General features: G+C 40.7%; 4 protein-coding genes across 4 annotated transcripts; 2 read left to right on the forward strand and 2 right to left on the reverse strand.

Moving 5' to 3' along the window:
• The first annotated feature begins 278 nt into the window (after nt 1-278).
• Nucleotides 279-2,840, forward strand: ficd (FIC domain protein adenylyltransferase). Its single transcript, XM_024275224.2, has 2 exons — nt 279-869; nt 1,365-2,840. Exons 1-2 carry the CDS (start codon nt 596-598, stop codon nt 2,453-2,455), a joined length of 1,365 nt encoding a protein of 454 aa, XP_024130992.1. The 5' UTR covers nt 279-595; the 3' UTR covers nt 2,456-2,840.
• Nucleotides 2,841-3,606: 766 nt separating this feature from the next.
• sart3 (spliceosome associated factor 3, U4/U6 recycling protein) lies at nt 3,607-10,151 on the reverse strand. The gene is made up of 19 exons (XM_024275223.2): nt 9,831-10,151; nt 9,130-9,256; nt 8,932-9,036; nt 8,660-8,844; nt 8,385-8,490; nt 8,169-8,293; nt 7,938-8,093; nt 7,603-7,741; nt 7,201-7,308; nt 7,037-7,114; nt 6,890-6,948; nt 6,247-6,356; nt 6,042-6,154; nt 5,811-5,887; nt 5,568-5,736; nt 5,042-5,484; nt 4,632-4,784; nt 4,360-4,547; nt 3,607-4,272 (listed from the first exon to the last, which is right to left on the reverse strand). Exons 1-19 carry the CDS (start codon nt 10,041-10,043, stop codon nt 4,092-4,094), a joined length of 2,835 nt encoding a protein of 944 aa, XP_024130991.1. The 5' UTR covers nt 10,044-10,151; the 3' UTR covers nt 3,607-4,091.
• Nucleotides 10,152-10,274: 123 nt separating this feature from the next.
• Nucleotides 10,275-12,028, forward strand: iscu (iron-sulfur cluster assembly enzyme). Its single transcript, XM_024275225.2, has 5 exons — nt 10,275-10,596; nt 10,756-10,869; nt 10,936-11,046; nt 11,138-11,216; nt 11,664-12,028. Exons 1-5 carry the CDS (start codon nt 10,495-10,497, stop codon nt 11,750-11,752), a joined length of 495 nt encoding a protein of 164 aa, XP_024130993.1. The 5' UTR covers nt 10,275-10,494; the 3' UTR covers nt 11,753-12,028.
• A 2,455-nt stretch (nt 12,029-14,483) lies between these two features.
• tmem119a (transmembrane protein 119a) lies at nt 14,484-19,992 on the reverse strand. Its single transcript, XM_036213564.1, has 2 exons — nt 19,384-19,992; nt 14,484-17,646 (listed from the first exon to the last, which is right to left on the reverse strand). The coding sequence occupies exon 2, from the start codon at nt 17,629-17,631 to the stop codon at nt 16,888-16,890; it is 744 nt and encodes a 247-aa protein (XP_036069457.1). The 5' UTR covers nt 17,632-17,646; nt 19,384-19,992; the 3' UTR covers nt 14,484-16,887.
• Nucleotides 19,993-22,126: the final 2,134 nt, after the last annotated feature.

The following is a 22,126-nucleotide window of genomic DNA, read 5'->3' on the forward strand; positions in this document are numbered from 1 at the left end:
AAAAAAGGAAAGAAAATGTTTTTTTTTTCTTTTCATGCTTACTTTATTGTCATTATTGAAACAAGTTGCTTATTATTATTATTATTATTATTATTATTATTATTATTATTATTATTATTATTATTATTAAATAAAGAGGTGCTACGTCACGTTGTTGCGTAAAAATGCACCTTACAGATTTTACGGAGGGAAAACTTCAATCTACTTATCAACCAATCAGAGTCCGCTACGACGTCTGAGTTTTCAGCCAATCGACGTCGCTTTTCAAAAACTTACGACCAATAGCGTTCAAGAATATTCAGCGGGTGTTCAGGAGGAAGTGGCTGATGTGTATAGTTTGTACACAGCTGTGCCGGAGACTTGCTTTGTTTTGTTGGTTCGTTGAGAGTTTTAGCTTACAGTGACCGGACTGTTTACGAAAAACATCTTTAGAAGATAAAAGCTAGCGGTAGCAGGGCTAAAAGTAATTCCTCGACGGGGTTTTAGACGCAAAGTTGTCATGCGGACCATCGGCTAGCTTTCCTTCTCTAAGCGGGGGGCGATAATAGATGGGGGTCGTATCGTCAAACAATGGAGCATACTAAGTGTGATCCTCATGGCTGCGATGGCGATGTGGCGTTTCACCTGCAGCCGGCGTGTCCTCGGAGGATGGGGCCCGCTGCTGTGTGTGGCTGTGAGCTCCCTGGTGGCCCTCCTGGTGCCCCTGATCGGGGTGGAGAACCAGTGCTGCTCCAGCCTGAATGGCATCTCCCGTATCCGCTGCCAGCTGTGGGGGGGCTCACAGCCGGCTCCAGCTGTGCACTCCACCAGCCTCACGGTCCCCTTCACCGACCTGGATGTGCTGCCTCAAAAATTCAAACCGAGCAAAGGTAAGCAGTAGATATTTGCTTCAGATCGCTGCCATATGTAAGAGCAATTTGATTTAGTTTCAAAAAACTTACAAATAACTTGTGTTTTTGTGACCATTCATTTATAAAAAGTAGCTTCCCAATATTTACAAAAAGTAAAATCCAACAGTTTTATCATTTCCTTTACTTAACAATTTAGGCTTGTTTTGCTTTGACAGCACAAACAAGTACCTTTCAAAATAAAATTCACCCTGTGTTAAATGAGATCTTCCTGCTTCAGCAGGACTAACATTATCAATAAAATTATTGACCTTTTTCTTTAAACCCAAATAACTGCAATTGAAGGATAAAGGAGCTGCACGTGGATCCGGAGCCTCAGGTTGCAGACCTGTCTTAGAGAATATATTTTTAAAAGTCCAACCTTCATGTCATACAATGCTTCTGTACTTTGGCATCACATCTTAGCCTTAATAGTGAGTATTATGATGAAATGTTCAACTGCTGTTCTGATTCCAGAGATGGAGCTGGAGGCCAAAGCTGCTCTCCAACAGGCTCTGGAAATGAAGAAACTTGGCAAGAGGGAGAAGGCGCACAAGCTGTTGGTCCACGCACTCAGTATGAACCCAGACTTTGTGGACGCCCTGACAGAGTTGGGGACCATTCTGGAGGAGGAGAAGGACGTTGTCCAGGCGGATCACCTCTACACAAAGGCCTTGGCCATCTCGCCCTGTAACGAGAGGGCTCTGGTCAGCAGAGACCGAACCCTTCCGCTGGTGGAGGAGATCGACCAGCGCTACTTCAGCATCATTGACAGTAAAGTGCGCAGGCTTATGTCCATCCCTAAAGGTAACTCTGCTCTCCGGAGAGTGATGGAGGAAACCTACTACCATCATATTTACCACACGGTGGCGATTGAGGGCAGTACGCTCACCCTGTCCGAGATCCGCCACATCATAGAGACGCGCTATGCGGTCTCTGGAAAGAGCCTTCAGGAGCAGAACGAAGCCATCGGTGTGGACGCAGCCATGAAGTACATAAACACCACCCTGCTGTCCAGGTCGGAGGCCATCACCGTCGGTCACATCCTGGAGATTCACAGGCGAGTGCTCGGCTACGTTGACCCCGTGGAAGGTGGGAGGCTGCGAACCAATCAAGTGTTTGTGGGTCACCACATCCCACCCCGCCCTCGAGACCTGCAGAAGCACATGGAGGAGCTGGTGCAGTGGCTCAACTCTGAAGAGGCCCTGCAGCTGCACCCAGTGGAATATGCCGCTCTTGCCCACTACAAGCTGGTATACATACACCCGTTTGTCGACGGCAACGGGCGCACGTCGAGGCTGCTCATGAACCTGGTGCTCATGCAGGCCAGCTACCCGCCCATCACCATCCGCAAGGAGCAGCGGTCGGAGTATTACGCGGCCTTGGACACGGCTAACGAGGGGGATGTCCGGCCCTTCATCCGCTTCATCGCCAAATGTACAGAAATAACTTTGGACACCTTGTTGATTTCTACCACGGAGCACGCCGTGGGGCTGCCTGCCGCCAGTGAGGCTGCAAGCAGTCACACGGCTCCTCAGCCACATAAGACCATCCCAATACATAACTGAGCAGGACGTTTGACAGCAGAAGGTGTCTGCATGCTGGCTAAAAATCTGAGCTCTGAAAAACCAAAAATGTGTCTGCTGCTTTATAATTTATGACCACATCAAACCATTTATTCCAATTTTTTTCTAACCATTAAATTGATTTGGGATCAATTTTTTTTGCCCCAAAATTAGGATCCCCTGCCCTCTAATTCCATTTTAAAACATATTTCTATCATAACCCAGTTTTATATTTACTACTGCCGTCAAGAGTAAACAGTGCTTTTGTTTAGTTTTGACCCCAAACTTGTACATTTCAGTCGACTGACTTTGAGGTCAAAATGTCTGACACTGTAAAGCACTTTCCTTTTAATTTATTTATTTCAAAATAAAAGCATACAAAGAGAAAGGTCTGCTTTCTATTTATTTGGACAATGATTTCACAAAACTTTAACTAAAATCCTTACACAAAAAATAAATACAGGAACTAAATCTACAAGAGAAGTTCCAGAAAAATTCAATAAAATAAGAACTTGTGGTCCTGGACGTAAAATCAAGTTTTTATCAGAATAAATGTTTGAATAGTTTTTATGCAGGGCACTGTGGTGACAGTTTTTATTTAGTTGCTTTTATTACAAACTTATTTTAATTTTCTAAAACTGCATATTTTGAACCTTTTCTGGATAATATGCAAAGACTAAAATGAAAAAAAAAAAGAACTGCATAGAATCTTTTCTCACACTGATGACTCCAGATGTGAATGTTTGACAGAATGAGTTTTTATGAAGTTGATCTGCACAATTAATCCTTTGTTTTAAACTGTTGGAAAAAAAACTATCGTCTAACTTTTTGTGGTAGATTTCTCCAAAAATTAGGGTACATACAACTTTTTTTTTTATTTAGTTTTTTTTTTACAGTCCTAAGTGAAAAAAAAAGACAGATTACCTGACCTTTTTCTGGTGTTTTATCTTAAACTTGTTTCCTCTACTGACTGACACCTAAAACTGAGACAATTCTGGGTGTTTATTTTCTTAAAAACCACTAAATGATGACTATTTTCTTCAGTTACTATAAACTACAGATGTGTGTAGCAGGAAAGCAGCTGTAGCACTGTTCAAAGGGCGAAAGTGTGTAATCTACCACTATATAAATTACACAAAAAACTTATTCCCATAAAACTTTGAGAAAATGTTTTCATTTCTGCAGCACATCCACATTATGTACACACAAACCGTATTACACAACATCTTACATTTTTGCATATACTTTCAAAAAACAACATTCACAATTTTTGCCTACTGAATTTTAAAAATATATACTTTTCCATAAATGCCTGTTAGATCGCTTTAACAGTACACAACAAAAAGCAGAGAAATTGAAACAAAAAAAGGTTACAACTGTGGATATTTACACACAAATTTACAACTTTATATAAAACTAGCCTTCAAATATGCCCGACAAAAAAACCCATCACACTGGAAAAAAACACCGTTTCTGGGTTTGTGAGGAAGGAAAGCAGTTAAGGCAATCTTGCAGAACGGATGATGAGAAGGAGGCGGGGCTTAAAGGGACTATCAGATAACAGAACACAAAGAAATCAGACTGACTTTGTAAGGTCACGAGATGGCTTTCAGCCCGTGGGCTCCTTCTCTTCCACTTCTTACTTATTGAGAAGCATCTTAGCAAAGTCTGAGTTGGACAAAGTTCTGGGCTCTCCGGTCGTGTTCACTGTCCCCTCTATCTTCTCAGCCGCCGTGCCGTTCTCCACTTTCGCCACGCCTGCCGTTTGACGGTGCAAAGAACGAGGGAGTAAGGAGAGCTGGGTGCGACCTTTTCCTCTCCTGAAACAAAGGTGGGACGAACACCATCAGTGGATTTAGCATCAGTTTTTGATGCCATAAAAAGCCTGGAGGAGACGCTCAACTTACGACCCGTAATTTTGGCGAGGCATCATGTCTGTGGCGGGCCTGCTGGAACCAGGCTTCTCATTCGGGTTTCTACGAGGAGGGTTGCTAATGGCAACAGAGATTTTATTCCCTTCAACTTCCACGCCGTCCATCTTCAGCACAGCCTGAGACGCCTGCGTTTCATCTGCAAACTCGACATACGCCAGTCCCTGCAGGGCCACAACACAAGAGTTAATGCACCGATTGAAGGGTGATCGGTGACCGATGATGATGACCGCCGACCCATGCCTCACCTTAGGTTTTCCTGAACGGTACGTAACAAGACGGACCTCCTTGACGGTGCCGTGTTGTTTGCAGATTTCCTCCAGCTGCTCTTTTGTGCACGAGAATGGCAGCCCAGAGATGAAGATTTTGTGTTTCTCCAATGATGTGTTGTATTTGAAGACCTACAAAAGTGAAGATATCAATCCTGTTCATCTATTGCCATTTTTTCTGATAACACATCCAAAAAAACACTAATATTTTTACCTACATTTTTTACAAATGAAAAAAGCTATTAACTTTAAAAAAAATATATATGAAAGTTTAATTAGTAAACCTCAAATCTACTTAAAATGTAAAAATATATATCAGGGCAAAATATAAAATATTTATTTCCTATTTTAGCCAACTAATAGCTTAATAATAAAGTGTTTTTACAAACCTTAAAGTCTGGATTTTTGTGTTTATCTACACACGGTGAAACAAACATCGGCCTCCCCTCCACCTCTCGTCTGTCCAGCTTCAGAGCTTCAGTAACGGATGCCAGAGATTCAAACTGTACATAGCAGTATCCTTTGAAGACTCCTCTGTTGCCGAAGATGGGGCGAACCTGCGTGATGGAACCGCAGCTCTCAAACAGCGCTTTGAGCTTTGCCTCTGGCTCCTGCAGCGTGAAGGCCAGGTTGCTGATGAACACGCTGCAGCAGTCGTCTCGGAGCTCGGGTTTGTCTTCATTCTGCTTCTCTGCAGCGTCGCTGTGTCCCGGCGGGGCTTTCTTCAGGCCGGCTGAAGGTTTAGGTCTGGCGTTCTTCCCAAAGAGTCCGGTCTCCGTCTCCATGTACTCGTCCGTAGTGTTTTCCACATTCCCTTTACGCCTTTTAGGAGCTTGCGACATCATAGAAATGGGAAACTTTGTGACAACATTTTCCAAACATTTAAAGGTTAATCTTACTTAAAATAAGATTTACCCAAGTCTTTGTTCCATTCATCCTGATCCTCTTGATCTGCTTTTCTCTTCTCACCAGCTTGTGTTCCCTTTTGATCCTTTTTCTGAACCTTCTTTTCTGCTTTGACCTTCCGACGCTGCTCCACTCTTTCCTCCTCTTGGCGAGCCAGGTTGGCTTCTTTCACAGCAGCCTGATTTATTTATGCAGATTATGATCAGGATATGCAAACATACAACCCGCAACACACATCTAACATGTCCCTACCTTGGCCCGTTGCTCATTGATGCGGTTCATCCTGGACTCCGTTTTCTGCACCGCTGTGTCCCAGTCCTCTAATGAACCTGTGTGGAACCAGAGGCGTCCACCACTCACCATTAAATAGTTAAGAACAATCAATAATGGATAATGCTCCGTCGTAGTATTTACCCTAATAAAAGTTGATGATGTTTTTTTTTTTTAATAAAACGTTTGGAAACATGTTAGCATAAGACTCACCTTCTACCCTTTCAAAGGTGAGCAGGACTTCACAGACATGTTCTGGATAGTCGCTGGTGCACTGAACTGCTCTGTGGAGAGCTTTCCGGCAGTGGACAGAATCCCCATAAGACCTATGAGTTTAAGAGAAAGCTTTTTAAAAAAATATTTTTTTTACTGCAAAAAGCCTTTTTTCCCTCTGGATTTGAGAGATTAACAAACAAACCTTTCAAGGTTGTAGTACTCTAACCACATGTTGGCATATTTGGAGTTTCCCTTGGTCATGATGTTATCCCACAGCTCTCTGGCTTTCTGCATGTTCTTGCAGTGAAGGGCCTGGTGAGGAACGGACAAAGAATACTGTGCTAAATATAAATCCTTTTGCTGGATAGTTATTATTCAGAGAATCAAATGCTTCCTTCTTTCAACAATCAAACACTCAGTTTTCACTTTATTATTTTAAATTATTTCATAGTGTTTGAGGAATTTCATCACTTCATTAAAGCTCTGGAGGGAAAAATCAACTGTGATATATCGCGATATTTTATTTGACAATAATTGTACTGATATAAAATGTTGACAAGACAATACTTAGTTAATTATTTATGAGCGTCCTACTTTTGTTTTCCACCCAAACCCCGACCACTAGTGGGCAGCACAGCCCACTGAGCCTCTTTGAGCAGCTCTACACTGTTGAGAAACACTGTTTGTTGTGGATATCAGACAATATTCACTGTTCCCTTTAAAAACTAATATTTCATAATTTACCAAAAGAAAAACACCATGAATTTGCTTGAGTAAAAGCAACTTGCACATGAGATTTCTAAGTCATAACAATGGAATCTGGTCAAAGTAGTGGCCTGAGTTACCTCTATCCTTGCCCAAATCTGCATGACGACACAGGAAGGGTCTCCACTTTCCCCAAATCCTGAAATAGCACAAAAAAGTTACTGATGAGAAGCTAAATAAGAACATCACCAGTTTAAATGAAGTAAATAAACTGCAGATTCACGTACTTTCTTCCACATCTTGTTTCATGTAGTCTAGACATCGAGAGAAGGCCTCTCGTAACTCCTCCAACTCTTTGCTTGATTCTAGGGAGTAAAGAAAAAGTTCAAACCATTAGCATTTTACAACAAACGTGATGAATAAATACCTAACAAAACGCAGCTGCTCTCACCTTTACTGAAATCCACGCGTCTCCTCAGGTAGTCCAGATACACTTGCCAGATTTCCACATAGTCTGTTGCTTGAATGAAGCCTGCATTCAGCGCTTTCTCAAAAACATCTGAACAAAATACAAGATCAAATAAACTTAAACACACACGTCCATCATCTGCTGCAATAATACAGCTGCTTTGTAAAGAATTCAAATAATTTCTGTTGAAATAATTTTTAAAAATTACAATTTGTTCACTTTTTCCAGTCACCAAATATGCTTTTATTTTGACTATGCGATATAGAATAGAAAATAAACATCTTCTATACATTTTTTCCCTTCCACAGCTCTAAATAAATAAATACAATGCAAATAATCAAACATGTGGAACCCATTTAGTTAGTCAGTCAGCGCAGGAGTTACCTGACACAGTGCGATGGTCAGCTCCATGCCTCTCTAAAGCCAGCAGGTAGCTCTTCCACAGACTCATGGTCCAGGGGCAGTTCCTGACAGCACGCTCATGTGTGGACAGAACCAGGTCTTTAATCTTCAGCTGACGATCCTTAAAAACAAATCAATACAAATTATGTTAATGTTGGATTGATTTCTTTTTCTCTTAAAAAAACAAAAATCAGTCATCACACCAAGAAAAGTTTACCTCAAACAAGGTTATCACAGACTTATTTATGAGCTCTTACATGTTAAATAAACAAACAACCAGGTAGCCAAAAAAAGATGTAATCAGAAGCAATACTCACAAGATACTTGGTACATTTAGACCACATGTCTGGAACCAAGCAGTTCTCTGCCAGAGCTCTCTCAAAGGTAATCTGGATCCGTGCTGGGTCCCCCTCCTTTAATTCAAAGTCGATGTATGCCTGATATTCAGCCAGTTTAGGCGGTTCTGCCACCAGCTGCAGCAGACAGACGAAAGAAGTTAATAACTAGGAAAAAGTTGCTTGAGACAGATAAAAATCAAAAGTGTTCACCAGAGCCTCTTCAAAGGGTTTGCACTTCTCCATCTGCTGCAGAGCTTTTTTGTACTGATGCACGACGGCCTCAGGAACTCCATGCTCAGACCACTCCTCATACTCTGCATACGTAGCTTCCATGTCTACAAAACACACAGGTTTTCATATTGGAATACAGTTTTAATCTGGTGACGTGATTAAAATGTTACACTTAGAATTTATCTAACTGCTTACCCATTAAGGGGATGGCCAACTGACGGCGAAACAGTGTGTGAATTCTATCAAGCTGGGTTTTTATCAGCTCCTGTTCTTCGTTCCTGGGAATTCTGCCAGGAGGAGGCTGAGGGAAGATTACGAAACATAAATGTTTAAATTTGGCCCATTGTATAAAACACTAGAGCCGTTTGTTCAAAGCTGACGACATTTTTTAGATTACATAAAACATATTTGAACTTTAAAACCAAAACGTATATCTAAAGTGACAAAATAAAAGCGATGGAAACACAAACCTGCAGTGTGGAAAGAATGGCGTTCTCAAACTCCCTGTATGCCTCCCACACCGACTGTCCTTTTGTCATGTGAAGCCCCACAGCTGTCACTGCTCTCTCAAAGATGGATCTCACCTTGTCTATCCCACCTGGCGAGCCCATACCTCCAATTGAGTATTGGGCGTACTCGAGCCAAATTTCTGGACCTGTTTTTATATAAAAAAGAAGAAAAAAAAACATAAGGAAGATCTAATATCTAATCAAAGGAAATGATAATAACACGGTGCACTGACAGATGTAGTCTTTGACAGCTCTTTCAAACAACTCGTAGACTTTCTCTCTGTTTGACTCTTCTTCTGTCAGACGAATCTCATCTTTGAGCCAGTCCAGCCAGATTTCTGAAGAATTTGAAACAAACAAAAAAAGCAGGAGGTGTTTACATGTCCGTCACAAACAATACAGTGCTACTACTGCGTTAGACATAACCTAACCTTCAGTCAGAGGGAACAGTTCGCTCATCTTCTGTCTTGCCTTTCGTAGACGTAAAAGTTCTCCCTCTTGTTTGAGCAGTTTGATAAGATCCACATGACAGTTGTAGTCGAAGGCGTTGATAGACAGCTGGAAATAAGCACAGAAATAAAAATAACTTTATCAGAAGACTAACAACAGACTGTCAAACTTTGTTGTAGAAAACTCCACATGAGCCAAGTTCTCCTTATTTTAGGCAAAAAGTCATAAACATGAAGATATTCTTGTACACAGCTAAAGATAAAGTAAACAAACAATATAAACAATGCACTTTAAGTTAACTATGTACTTTCTTTATCATAATAATAAATACATTTGTACTATTTAGGCCTCAATAATGTATTACCCATGTACAGAATATAGTGCAGCCTTGCTCCTCCATTTGTTCATCAAAAATCAAGAAAAGTTATGATAACATCGCGCAGCGATAAAAAGGCGCGATAGAACCAAACTGCTAGCTTAACCAATTAGCAGGAAAACACGAGGATTGCTACATGCACGAACGACGTCGTAAAAATGTTTCACGAGACTCCTCCACAAAAATAAGATTTATTTTGTCAAGATATAACTATGCTGACGAGTACGTCGTTTTAAAACGAATACTTGCTACGTTTATGCGATTCATTCATTGATACTAGCTCCTTAGCTAACTCCTGTCAATTACCTGTTCTTCCAATCGCTGGATTTCGGCTTCATTTTCTTTTTCGTCTTCCGAGGAATCGTCCTCCTCGTCGTCAGAGTTTTCGACACGCATGCCCTCTTCTTCTTCTTCTTCTTCCTCCTCCTCGTCTGACTCCATCTCCTTCTCTTCCATCCTTGCTTCGTCCTCCTCCATATCTTGCAACTGCGTTTGTTCTGCGTTAGTTGGCGCTGCCATATTGGAAATCCTGTCTGCCTGGCAACAACAGCGTGAGCAGCCAATGCTTGTTGAAACCCCGCCCCGCCCCGTCCAGTCCTAGCGGTGAAAGACGTGCGCGTTCGCGAAAGATACGCTGTGCTCGTACCTCAAGAGATTACGGAGTGCGCGAGGGGACAAACTAAATTGAGAAACAATTTACAGTTCCAGTCTTGGAGCAATAGTTGACGGGGATTGACTAAAAATATATATGTGGGGCAAATTTACATTTGCACTTCACTGATAGTGACTGTTTCTAGAAAACAATCCGCCACTAAAATAAATAAATTAAGCGAGTTTGGCAATTACCACATCAACCGCTAGAGGGAGCCTTTTTGCAATTTTCTCACAAAGTCGGCTCTGTTTATCAACAAAAGCGTTCGGGCCTCTCGCATTCGCTCGGGATTCATCGTTCACAATCGGAGCTACGATCATGGCGATGGCCAGTTTACGAAACTGTTCGTCCTTGCCTTCCCTATTTTGCAGTAGGCTATTTAGACCTGAGTTGAAATCTCTCTGCTCATATCACAAAAAGGTAAAATATAATTTTAAACCAAGTTGTTATTTTTGCGGGGGAAAAATGTAGTTTGGTGTGGCCCGAGGAGGGTTCCGTTGACTTAATTAATACAACACGCTATTCGTAACGCATTAAAATGTAGCCTTACTTTTTTTAAATTATTTTTATTTTTCGAAGGTGGTTGACCATTACGAAAACCCGAGGAACGTGGGCTCTTTGGACAAAAGCTCCAAAAGTGTGGGGACAGGTTTGGTGGGTGCACCAGCCTGTGGGGACGTTATGAAACTTCAGGTAAGCTTGAATTCGGCTAAATAAGATTTTTAAAAAATGTTTTAACGTATTATATGTGGATTTTAGATTCAAGTCGATGAAAATGGTAAGATAGTGGATGCAAAGTTTAAAACATTCGGCTGTGGATCAGCTATTGCCTCCAGTTCACTTGCAACAGAGTGGGTGAAGGGGAAGTCGGTGAGTTACGAAAAGACACCCAAAAGTCACGTGGGTTTGTTTATTTTAATTAAGGGTCATATTAACTTCTTTTTTTTTTATAATCCTGTAGCTGGATGAAGCTATGAAGATTAAAAACTCAGACATTGCCAAAGAACTGAGCCTCCCTCCAGTCAAGCTTCATTGTTCCAGTAAGTTTTATTTTTTTAAATAAGCTGCTTGAAAGAAAGTCAAAACTTTAAGGATTTTCTTAGTATCTAACACATTTAATGGTTGAAGAAACACCAAAACACGACACAACTGATAGTTTTTTAAGGATTTATTTGCATTAAAAAAGTTTTACTCACATTTTCTGGATCTTCGTTTGTGGACAACAGAAAGGGAAAATGAAAAAGAAAAGTACAACTTCCTGAACTGTCCACTAAATAAATTTTATGTTGACCCTCTTTTCTGCAAAACAGCATGTTACATTGTAAATACATCCTTTATATGAGTATTTCAGTCATTTAGACACATCAAATGTAATAAAAAATGAACAATGATCATGTTTTAATGACAACTCTCTGTAAAGATCATCCAGAAGTTACGCTTTTATTTCAATAAATTTATGTTGTGTTCTTTCCCCTTTTTCTTTCCAGTGCTCGCAGAAGATGCAATAAAAGCAGCGCTCTCAGACTACAGACTCAAACAGGACAAGAAAGAGGAACGGCCCAAAGCCAGCAGCTAATTTTTTTTCTTTTACTCTTCATCATCACATTAATGCTGAATAAATGAGTTCTTCAGAGAAACACAGAGCGCATTACACTCTATGAAGAACTCAGGTGTCTCATGATGTTATTTTGCTGCCCTCATTTTTGTTTTTTGAGCTGGAAAACAACAATTTTGGCCTCTGTTTATTTTGGCTGGATTGTATTAAAATGTGAGAAGGTCTTCTAAAAAACTATAAATAAATTGCTGAATTTCTTTATTTTACCATTAAAGGTAATAAACAATTTCAAAACTGTTCAGTGTGTGTGTCGTTGTTATCCACCAGATCCTACATCAGCTGGGGCGACTCTCTGCTGACGCACCAGTAACTTTTTCAACACTATGAGCACGGTCAGCATGATGAGAGCTAAAAGCACAAACATTAGAGCGAGCAGGGAGATGATCACTCCAGAGTCTTGCTGGGTTAAAGCCATTGGGTGTAACGTTAGTAGGAATTCCTCTCTGTCCGGGGATGGCCGTGTCACATCAGCAGACGTGTTGCTTTGGGAGTACAGAGCTGTGGTGTTGCCCCTGCATGTCTGCTCCTCCTCAGGGAAAGAAGCAGTAGTTTTTAGGTGACGCGGTCCGTCTGTCTGGGTTTCATTTAGGGACAAGCACTCCTCGTAAGTGAGAGTCTCCAAAGAGTAGGGTAAAACACGGATTTTGGGAAGATCTTGAACGTTCTGGGTTTCAGAAGCTGTGGTGTCTCTGGATTTTTTCCACCACTTATTACCAAAATGATTTTTGTTGTCGCATAAGCTGTAATTTGTTGGCTTTATTGTCCTTGTAGAGCTGGGATCAAGTTTCTTATTTGGCTTCAGAACACATGGACAGATCGACATGACTGACAGGTTCAGGAGGAGGCGGTGAGCGAGGTGGACCGGCTCCTTACACACCAGATCTGTAGTCATCTTCAGTCTGCCGCTCAGCAGCCAGCGGTAGAGGTAGAGGATGTTGCATTCGCACACCCACAGGTTGTTGGTGAGATCCACAGATCGGAGGCGCGGCAGGCTGTCGAAGGTGTTCTCTGGGACCGAGCGCAGGCAGTTGCTGTTGATCTTCAGGACCTGCAGGTTGACCAGAGTAGCGAGTGAGGGCAGATGCAGTGAAGAGATGCAGTTTCCTGAGACATCCAAATGCATCAGGGACGATGGGAGATTCAACGGGAGACTTCTGAGTTTGTTCCCTTTCAGGGTTAAAACCTGCAGCCTTTGAAGACCCAGCAGTGCCCCAGGCTGGATAGCGCTGATCCGATTGTCCTCCAGATCCAGACGAGTCAGGTTTCTCAGCTGCCTCAGAGCAGCTGAGGTGATGTACGTGATGCGGTTTTCTTGCAGCAGCAGGGACTCCAGGCTGGGAGGAAGTCCACGAGGGAAGCGGGCCAGTAGATTCTGACTGAGGCTGAGCTCCTGCAGGCCGTGCAGCGGCCAGAGCGCGTTGTCCACATCGCACAGCTGGTTCTTGGCCACTGATAAGACGGTGGTACTGAGAGGGACAGATCGAGGAAGCGACCTCAGACCCAGTGACTCGCACAGAACCAAGAATCCTGAATGAGGGCAGCAGCAGCCAGGAGGGCAGCGAGACATGGCCAGACAGGCTAGAGGGCAGATGTAGAGCACGAGGAGGGCATCGCATCTGCAGCGAAACATGACTTACTGCAACAAAACGACACACATGAGCACAGCAGAGGAACCAGACAAGATTTATGAATCAAGTTTTTCATGCTACTTCTTTATTTCTACTAAACGTTTTCTTGTTTAATAGCATCTATTTCTTAAATGTCAAATTTTAAGGTAAATCATGAACTTTTCACCCCTTTATCCAGGTGTGCTTCAGTTTTAGCTTAAAAAAGCTGAAAAAGAAACTCCAGATACCTTGGAAAACCAAATGTTTCTCTAACTGTGTGAATCAGATGGAATCCATTGTTTAAAGTTTGAGCTATTTGAGTTGGCAGAAAAATGTTCCTTTGGTGGTCCGCAGACTAACTTTTCCACCCTCATTATTCTTTAAACATACGTTAAGCTCCAAGTGAGACACCATCTAGATTTATTCACACACGCTCCCTTATGGAAAAGGACCCCCCCCCCCCAGAAAACAAATCTCTAGATCTGACTGGACTTACCATTCTTCTTCTGCTCCGGTGGCACCTGCTCCTGTGAAGAAACAGGCGGTTCTGTGTTTCTGTTTCCTCCTCTGAAGATAACCAGTGCTGATCGGAATTCCAGGCTGATGTTCATCAAAGTTTAATGCCCGCCTTAAGGTGCTGTGTTACCTTTTCTAGATCCTCCTCACCATTCACATTCACTCAGACGTCCTATTGTGTCATTTGTGGAGAAAATGGTGAAAATATTTTTAAAAAGAAGCATATTTTTGCTTTGCATTTAAAAGAAAAAGTAACACCAACACAGAGAGAGTATACTCAGCTCCTGATGGACCCCCGAAAGGTTAAGATTCTTAAATATCAAGCAGGACAGAACAGGGGGTTCTGTGTCTGCACGTCTTCCTGCTGAGGGAGGGAGTGAAAGCGAAGCGGCGGTGTTTTCTCGAATTATTCAGCGCCTCTCTGACAAAAGAGCGGGGAATGTGAGCCGAACATCAGGCAGTGTCGGGGCTCGCGTTTCAGCACCGTGTCTGCATTTGGGTTGGTAAGGAGTCATGTTTGATCTTTTGACTGTGTGAATTAAAAAGGGTTCAGTTCAAACGTTTGGGTCAAAACGCTTTATTTAAAATGCAATTTACTGGAAATGTCACAGCCAGTGAGTTACAGGAGAAATTCCAATGCATTAGTGATACATGAAAAATAGGATAAAAAGACAAAACTATAAAGAACAGACATATAAATTACTCTCAGAGGAGGCAGCATTTCAATTTCTACTTTTTATGTTAAAAAATTTTGTTTTTTTAGAGCCTGACTGATGCAAATCTGTGTCAAGATTAGTGCAGACAATGCATCAGCTCTCATTCAAAGTAAACGGCTCTGAATGTATCTGGTTTACAGATGTTAAAATATTTAAACAGCCATGTAGTGCTCCATCATTTCTACCTCAGTGGAGCTCACAGCGGCCTCTTCCTCGAACAATTCTCAACTTTCAATTAAAGCACAGCAGTCAGATTAGTTTTGATGCTACACTTTAAAATGTTGCATTTTTGTACAATGCTGCTGCAAGTTACAGATTTACAGTTTGTAGAGTTGCAAGAGTACCTACATTTGTATACAAAATGGACACATGATGCTTTTTTAAATTTCAATCTAAATCACAACAACGGAGAAAAACATGGTCTACTTAAATCACACCAAAATATGTTTTCATTATTTTATTGAACACAATTGTGTCCAGTTTATGGATAAAACCAAGTAATTTCAAAGGGTTCACAAATTTTCTCCTGCAACTGTATGTTTGGAGAGAATATATTCTATATTTAATTTTCCCGATACACCGTTTCCACTTCTTCAAAAATGACAGAAACGTCACCACCAATACTTTATTAAATATAGAAAAAAGAAAACTTTGCGGTCAAATAAACTCGTAGATAGGAGGCAAAATAAGTAATTTAATATAACACCCAGAACAAAACTACACACCTAGTATTCAGTCAAAGAAAAAAAATAAAACAAAATTTAACGCATACAGCTGAAAACCAGACAAGCAGCTGACCCTGTACTTAAATTTTGATGAATTTTACCTGTTTGAATTTAAAATAAATATTTTAACACACGCCGTTTAACTAAAAGCAATGTATGTTTTTTATACATGCCAGGTTTTTGATCATTTTTAAGGTGATAGAAAGAGCAGAAGTGTAATCCCTACGCTTATACCAAATAAAACTATGTCTTATTTTACAAAAAAAGTTATTTTTCTTTTGTTTGAAGCTCATTTTCATGTTAAAGTAAGATAAATACTTGTGGATAATTTTAAGATTTTAGAATAAAACGACAGAATTAGATAAACATGACAAAATCACAACATGAAAACGGAGTCATAATACTGAAACGTGAAAAACTAAGTACACCTTTAGACCTTCAACCCCTTCATGACTGTAATTTGAAACACATTTGAGACTTGTTTTAATGCTTCTATTTGATCTTACAAAATATGATGAGGTGTTGTTTTTGGTAAAACCTTAAAACTCTAAAGCACAGAGGTGGAGGTGTGATTATAAGGGGTTTCTTTATACAGCATCTGAGCTCCAGGCTGATTCATCTAACCGGTTTATAACCGAATGAAAAGGTCAGGCGCAGCAGCAAAACGGTGGTTGAAAATAAAGTGTACCAACAGTCGAGACATCCTGCTGACTAGAAGGGTCTGATGCAGCTTTACAAAGCGGTAGGAGCTACAAGCCGCCACAGTGACGCAAGAAGCCATCATTAAACTAGAAAAAAAATGCAGAACTACTTTTTCTGTTTTCCCCAATGATGTTGCATTAACCTCGAGACCTGGTTAACGTTTTTTCAGCATAACTGCATTGGGTCTCAAAGACAGAAAACTTAAAAAAAGAAAATTCATTATGAAAGTAAAGAAGAAAATGAAGAGTTTGCTAATTATCAAGTCAAGTTCACCAAAGTCGTTTCTCTGAACGACAGTTTCAAAAGGCTCTGAGTGACAAACGTACAGCAGGAGACACTGAGGAGATTATGGTCGTGATTATAAAAAAAAACATTTCTGTAGAACTAAATTTGCAGACTGCATGCACATTACTCCCACCCTGATATTTACGCTTTTAGAAACAAATGTGAGCGGTCTTGTTGCTGAGTTTTTAATGGGGGATGTCTGTCATCATGGTGGCACAGCAGTGTTGTGTTTGGTGGGGAAGAACAGGGTTTGCTGCAAACACAGACACAAACTGTGTGGGAGATTACAGGAACTCTGTGTGGTGTTTTGAGCATGCTTTTTGCTTAAATAAATGTCAGATGTGAGAATCTTTCTTTTATCTTTTACCTTAAACCTGCTATCTATGTAAACTGAATGTATGTTGTATTCACATGCATGTAATCATCCCCTCCATGTGTATCCGTTCCATCATTTTTTAAAACTTTTCTCATAGAATTTCATAAATTCAGTAAACATATTTGGCCTATAGAGCAGAAAAACCCTTCTCATGTCAGATGTTCCTCCACTAGTGGTGGGCTTTTCTCAGGTGGCAGGTGCAGACCGGCTGGCTGGAGCCAGAATTGGGGCTGACGCTCTGCGGCGCCTCCTCCCTGACCTTCACCACCTCCTTCTGCTGCTTAGGTTCCTCTCGCCGCTTTTCGACCTCATCTGCATCTCGGATCTTCCGGACTTCCTGCCGGGGGGATGACTTTACGTCTCTCCCTCGTTCTCCCACCAGAGCTTTAGAGGGCATCCGCAGATGCTTTGGGGAGGCCATGCAGGGAGTCTGGACCCTCTTGACGTGGTCCACACCGTATGACCTCTCCTGGAGGTCGCTGGAGCACTTGCTCCTTCCGGTTTTGTCGGCGGTGTACTTCCTGGGTGGGTTGGGGAGAGGTTTGTAAGCCTCCAGTTTGCGCTTGTGGCTCATAGCAGACGCACAGCAGATGATGAAGACCAGGACTATCAGGAGAGAGGTCACAACGATGATGATGAGGAGGTTCTCCTGCAGGAAGTCCACTACTCTGCTGAGGACGAAGTCTTTGAGGCGGATTATGGTGGTGGTGATGGTGTTGGTGAGGCTGGGAGGCTCAGTGACTACCGTCACATCGACGGGCTCTCGGGTGGAGAAGGACGTTGGGAAGAGGAGCCCCAGCTCGGGTTCATCGCCGCTGCCGTCCACGGAGATGTTGTAGAAGAGAGGACTGGAGTGGCAGCACAAACACAGCAGGGCCACAGAGGCCATTCGGAAAAGCAAGGGGGAACTCATCTTTAACAGCGACTCCTGCAACAACAACAGTCAAGAAGTCACAAAAAATGTTTCCAAATCACTAAAGTTACTCATAAAACAAAACAAAAAGGACATTCAACTTGTGCATTTTCACTCAGGTTTTCCGTGTCTTCCCATACTGCAGAAGATCTATTTTAGAGGTAGCCATTACTTATGGGGTGGAGACTGCAAGTTTGGGGCTGGAAGGCCTTATAATTTGTAAAAGTAGAGGAGGCCACCCATCCACCACACCAAAGCCAACCAGGAAGCTGTATTCCAAAGAGGGCACAGAGGCGTGGGAGACCTGCGGCTTGGGCCTCTATATTTACACAGGACAGCAGCTGCTGTGCACCCGCCCACAATTGCACAGATCGAAATATTCCTATTTCCAGGAACATTTTCAGACTGGAAAGAAAAAAGAAATCCCAAAAATGATGTGATTTTGTTCCAAATTTCTTCCGATCTTAAGGAGAAAAGCATCGTCCTTCAAGTGTCTTTCAGATTGAAACTTTTATCACAGTGTATAATTACACAGCTTCAAACTGTAAAGACGAGCTTCTAATCAGCAGCAGTGAAGACGCTGGGTCCTCTGCTCAGTGTGAGCTGGTGCAGACGGCTCTGCAGCTTTGAATGTGCTGGACCACATAGTGGGCTGGGTCCTCATCCTTGGATGCACAGCCACGGTACAGCTCCCCTAATTACAGCTAAAATTACATCCCACCATAGAGCTGGCATTAACATTCACAAGCTTCTGGGTGAAGGATGTCCTTACATCCAGCATGTTATGATCCATTGATACTTGATAAGACATTTATTATTATTTTTTTTTAATAAAGGCAAATTTAAACATTTGGCACTCTGTATTACATCAAAATATGTAGATGTTGAATTTGAAAATGTTTTTTATTATTATTTTTAAAGCAACCGATCAATGCTAAGCCAATTATTGCTCATCAGAATTAAGAGTTTCAATCTAAAACCGTAACTAAAATCATTTATAGTCACATTACAAAGCATCGAGATGCTTTATCCCTTGTGCTATCTTTTGGGGTCCAGATGACCCCACCCTTACATTGAAGGGCTATCCCTCCTATGACAAAAGTGGAAAAAAATGGACAGGATTTCATTGCTGCCATAAACATCAGAACAATCATGCCATAAAAACAAAAAATAATGCTTAAAAACATTTTAACATCGTCTTGAGGGTTCTAGAAGGCCCCAATCACATCGTTAAAATGTCTGGGATAGCACAAAGGTTAAAACAAACTCAAAAATGAATGAATTTTTACAAAATATTCATTTATATTTCTGAAAGAAAATCTTTCATAAATAACTATGGATTAAATTTGTGAAGTAGCAACAATTTAGAAGAGCTTTTTCATTTCTACTTAATGGATTTCCAGTATTAGAATCATACATCATGACCTGTATTTGATAATGTATCAATTAAAGAACACAAAATACTTGCAACCCCATTTTTGTAATATATTTTGTATAGAACAATGAATTTAGCATGAGATCTGACAAACCTAAAAGAAAAATATCCTTTCAGATTATGAAAAAATGTTTAAAGATTGAAAACAAAATCTCACTGTAAATGTCTTTCAGTTCATGAATATATACAGTATTGTCATCAGCTCTGCATGTTAGAAAGTAGAAAATCAATGAGAAAATAAACCAAATTACAGCAAAACATGAAAACGTTTTCTTAATCTTATTTTCTTTTGCCATCAAATTTAAAGAAATACTCACAGAACGTCCTTGGTTCTTGGTTTTGGGGAGCCAGATGATGTCCAGATGACTGCTGGATGAATAATGAGGAGGCAGTACAAGAGGAAAGGGAGAGGACCAAACTGGGAGGCAGTTTCTTTTCCCCAAACTTCCTTCTTCTCAAAGGATTCCTCACAGCAAACTGATGCCCAGCCCTCTGTCCTCAGCTTCCAGTCCCATTAGCCCCCCCGCCCTAATTTATTCTTCACACAACTAAGAAACTTTGCAAAACTAAAAGTGATCACAGATTTATCGTTTTACTGATGATATTAGGAGTTAGACAAGATCCCTTTTCATAGAATGCTTTTTTTTCTCCATTTCAAAAATATATTGGATCAAAATCACAGATCTGTGAATCTATTCATAGTTTTTCCTTCAACAGCATTAGTCTCATGTTTTAGGAGTAAAGGTTATTTCTGGGTTTGGTGGGGCAAGTCTCACCAAACGCAGTCTCTGCCTCCCACCGAGGCCTCTCTAATTAAGCACATGGTGATTACAGCCTTACTTTAAACCCAGCACTGGGAGAGAGAGCACCCATTTCACCCCAAACACACAAAAATCTGACTGAACATATAAACTTAAAGAAGTATTTTTAGGGCGCTTATCTCTGCGAGACTTCAACGACTCTTTTTGGAAACGGTTATTCTGACGGTGCAACAAGCAGAAGTTTAGTGTTTTTCACATTAATAAACACTTAATTTTAATAGTATCCCCTATATATGATTTTAAGTTTGTAAGGGAATTATTATTAGTAAAAGCTCCAACCGAATTCTACAAAGTAAAACAGAAATATACAACAACTTCAACTTTAAAAAGTCTTTATTAATTTTCTTATAATCAATGATTGATACATGAAGCAAGAGTATTGAACAAAAATGTCGAGCAGACCTCCACATGTGCCGCTCATGGGGCTGGTTCTTCCACATGATTTCGTTGCTCAGCTTTTTCCACATGTACCGGAGGATTTCTGCTTTTATTTACGCCGCGTTCTGGAAAGGTGCAAGGAACATGAACAGTGGAAATATTTAAAACCCATCACCCATACAAACAACCCCCCCTCCCTTCAGCGCAACCATGAAAAGAAAAAAAAAAACAAAAAACAAACATGGACATGTTATTTACACAGCTCTCTCACCCACGTTTTCTTTGACACGTCTCTTATCTGCACATTCCGACTTACACTGTCCCTTTGGATTGCTATCAACTATTACTCCTCGACTCTTGTGCCAGTAGTACTGTTGAAGAATAAGACAAAAAAAACACTGGAAATGACATTTTTGACATAAAACATGTGGTAGTGTTGTTTACAAAACAGATTGTTTCCAATTCATTTTTAAAGAGGTTTTTGTACCGGTTCATGACAGTAGTAGCAGTGCAGCCAAAATACTGTCAACAGGACTTCATGTCATTTAGCTTTGCACAAAAAAAAAAATAATAAAAACAGTACTTTAGGAGTAGAGTGTTAGTACAACGTATAGCACCTCAAAGTGGTTTTAAATCCAGTTATCCTTCTACTTCTCTACTCACTACAGAAACTACTCACATAACAGCTCCCATTCCACACTTCCAGTCACCTCCATGGCACTTTCTGATCTGTACAAGCGGTAGCAAATAATGAAGGCAAACAGACTGAATCATTACCCGTCTCAGCTTCCCATTGGGAAACAAATCCAACTTGGATAGTTTTATTCCTTTGTTTTTTTTTTTTTATAAGCTACTTTTTTCAGAAATCAGAAAACAAAGACGTGGGAGTGCTAAAAGGGACACAAGCAGAAACAGAAAGGAACAGATTAGAGTTTCAGCTATTAGATTCTTTCCAAAAATAGTAAAATAAAAATAAAAAAAAAGGCAGGTCTTGGACCTTCTGAGTCCTTTGGAACATCCCAACCATCAGATGTCAACGAACCAAAGACGCAAGGCACATATCCACAAACAATCTCAGGCCTGTCGCCCCGTCAGACAGTTTGTCTCTAGCACATGATGTAAAATGATCAAATGATATGTTGGTGTGCGTTACTTGGTAGCATTAGGATTTCTTTTCTGTTGGAACAGAAAACATTTGTGGGATACTGTTGAATGGGAGTCAGATCTGACTACCTGGAGGTGAGCAGAGTTCCTACAGTAGTGTCAAGAAGATAAACGGAATGTCTCTGCCATAGAGTGCAAAGATGAAGCTAATCAGAAAGATATGCATAAACAAACATGTCTAAAAATCACCAAGCAACTGAAAAATTGTTGGAACATTTACTATATTTGGTGTTTATGGAGCCAAACTGGAATGTATTTCCTTTCAACTTTGGAATCTGAAAAGCTGTTTCTTTCTCTGTATCCTAGTGATGTAAAAGTGCAAAAGTGAGGAAACATCAAAAGTTTTTGCTTGCAACTTATTAGAAAGAACAACAATACTGTGATGAAGAATAAACAAAAATGTCCACATTTGGCTATTTGGAATTTTAGAGCACGTTGACAGGAAACACTGATGACTAATCTTTAAAAAAATGGGGCAGATGTTTGACACTGGAAAGTTGTTTTGGTCACTTTAAAATCATAAGATTTGTTTGTTTTTTTATTTTTTTAAACAGCAATGAAGACAAAAAGAAAAAGAAATCACTCGCGCACAACAGACTGCCACAGAATAAAAGTAACCAAGTCCTTTATCACCAAAAAAAGTTTCTGCTAAATTTACCACATGTCCTTCTTAATCCACCTGTGTTAAGCTGAGGGT

Source organism: Oryzias melastigma, linkage group LG9, assembly GCF_002922805.2.
Source record: "Oryzias melastigma strain HK-1 linkage group LG9, ASM292280v2, whole genome shotgun sequence".
Lineage (NCBI taxonomy): Eukaryota > Metazoa > Chordata > Actinopteri > Beloniformes > Adrianichthyidae > Oryzias > Oryzias melastigma.

Coding starts and splice junctions, on each gene's coding strand:
- tmem119a (XM_036213564.1), bottom strand. CDS start 17,631: ATGAGTTCCCCCTTGCTTTTCCGAATGGCCTCTGTGGCCCTGCTGTGT.
- ficd (XM_024275224.2), top strand. CDS start 596: ATGGCTGCGATGGCGATGTGGCGTTTCACCTGCAGCCGGCGTGTCCTC. Junction 870..1,364: donor AAAATTCAAACCGAGCAAAG/GTAAGCAGTAGA, acceptor TTCTGATTCCAG/AGATGGAGCTGGAGGCCAAA.
- sart3 (XM_024275223.2), bottom strand. CDS start 10,043: ATGGCAGCGCCAACTAACGCAGAACAAACGCAGTTGCAAGATATGGAG. Junction 9,257..9,830: donor TCCAGCGATTGGAAGAACAG/GTAATTGACAGG, acceptor GCTTATTTCCAG/CTGTCTATCAACGCCTTCGA. Junction 8,094..8,168: donor AACCCTTTGAAGAGGCTCTG/GTGAACACTTTT, acceptor TGTCTGCTGCAG/CTGGTGGCAGAACCGCCTAA.
- iscu (XM_024275225.2), top strand. CDS start 10,495: ATGGCGATGGCCAGTTTACGAAACTGTTCGTCCTTGCCTTCCCTATTT. Junction 10,597..10,755: donor TCTGCTCATATCACAAAAAG/GTAAAATATAAT, acceptor TATTTTTCGAAG/GTGGTTGACCATTACGAAAA. Junction 10,870..10,935: donor GGGACGTTATGAAACTTCAG/GTAAGCTTGAAT, acceptor TGTGGATTTTAG/ATTCAAGTCGATGAAAATGG.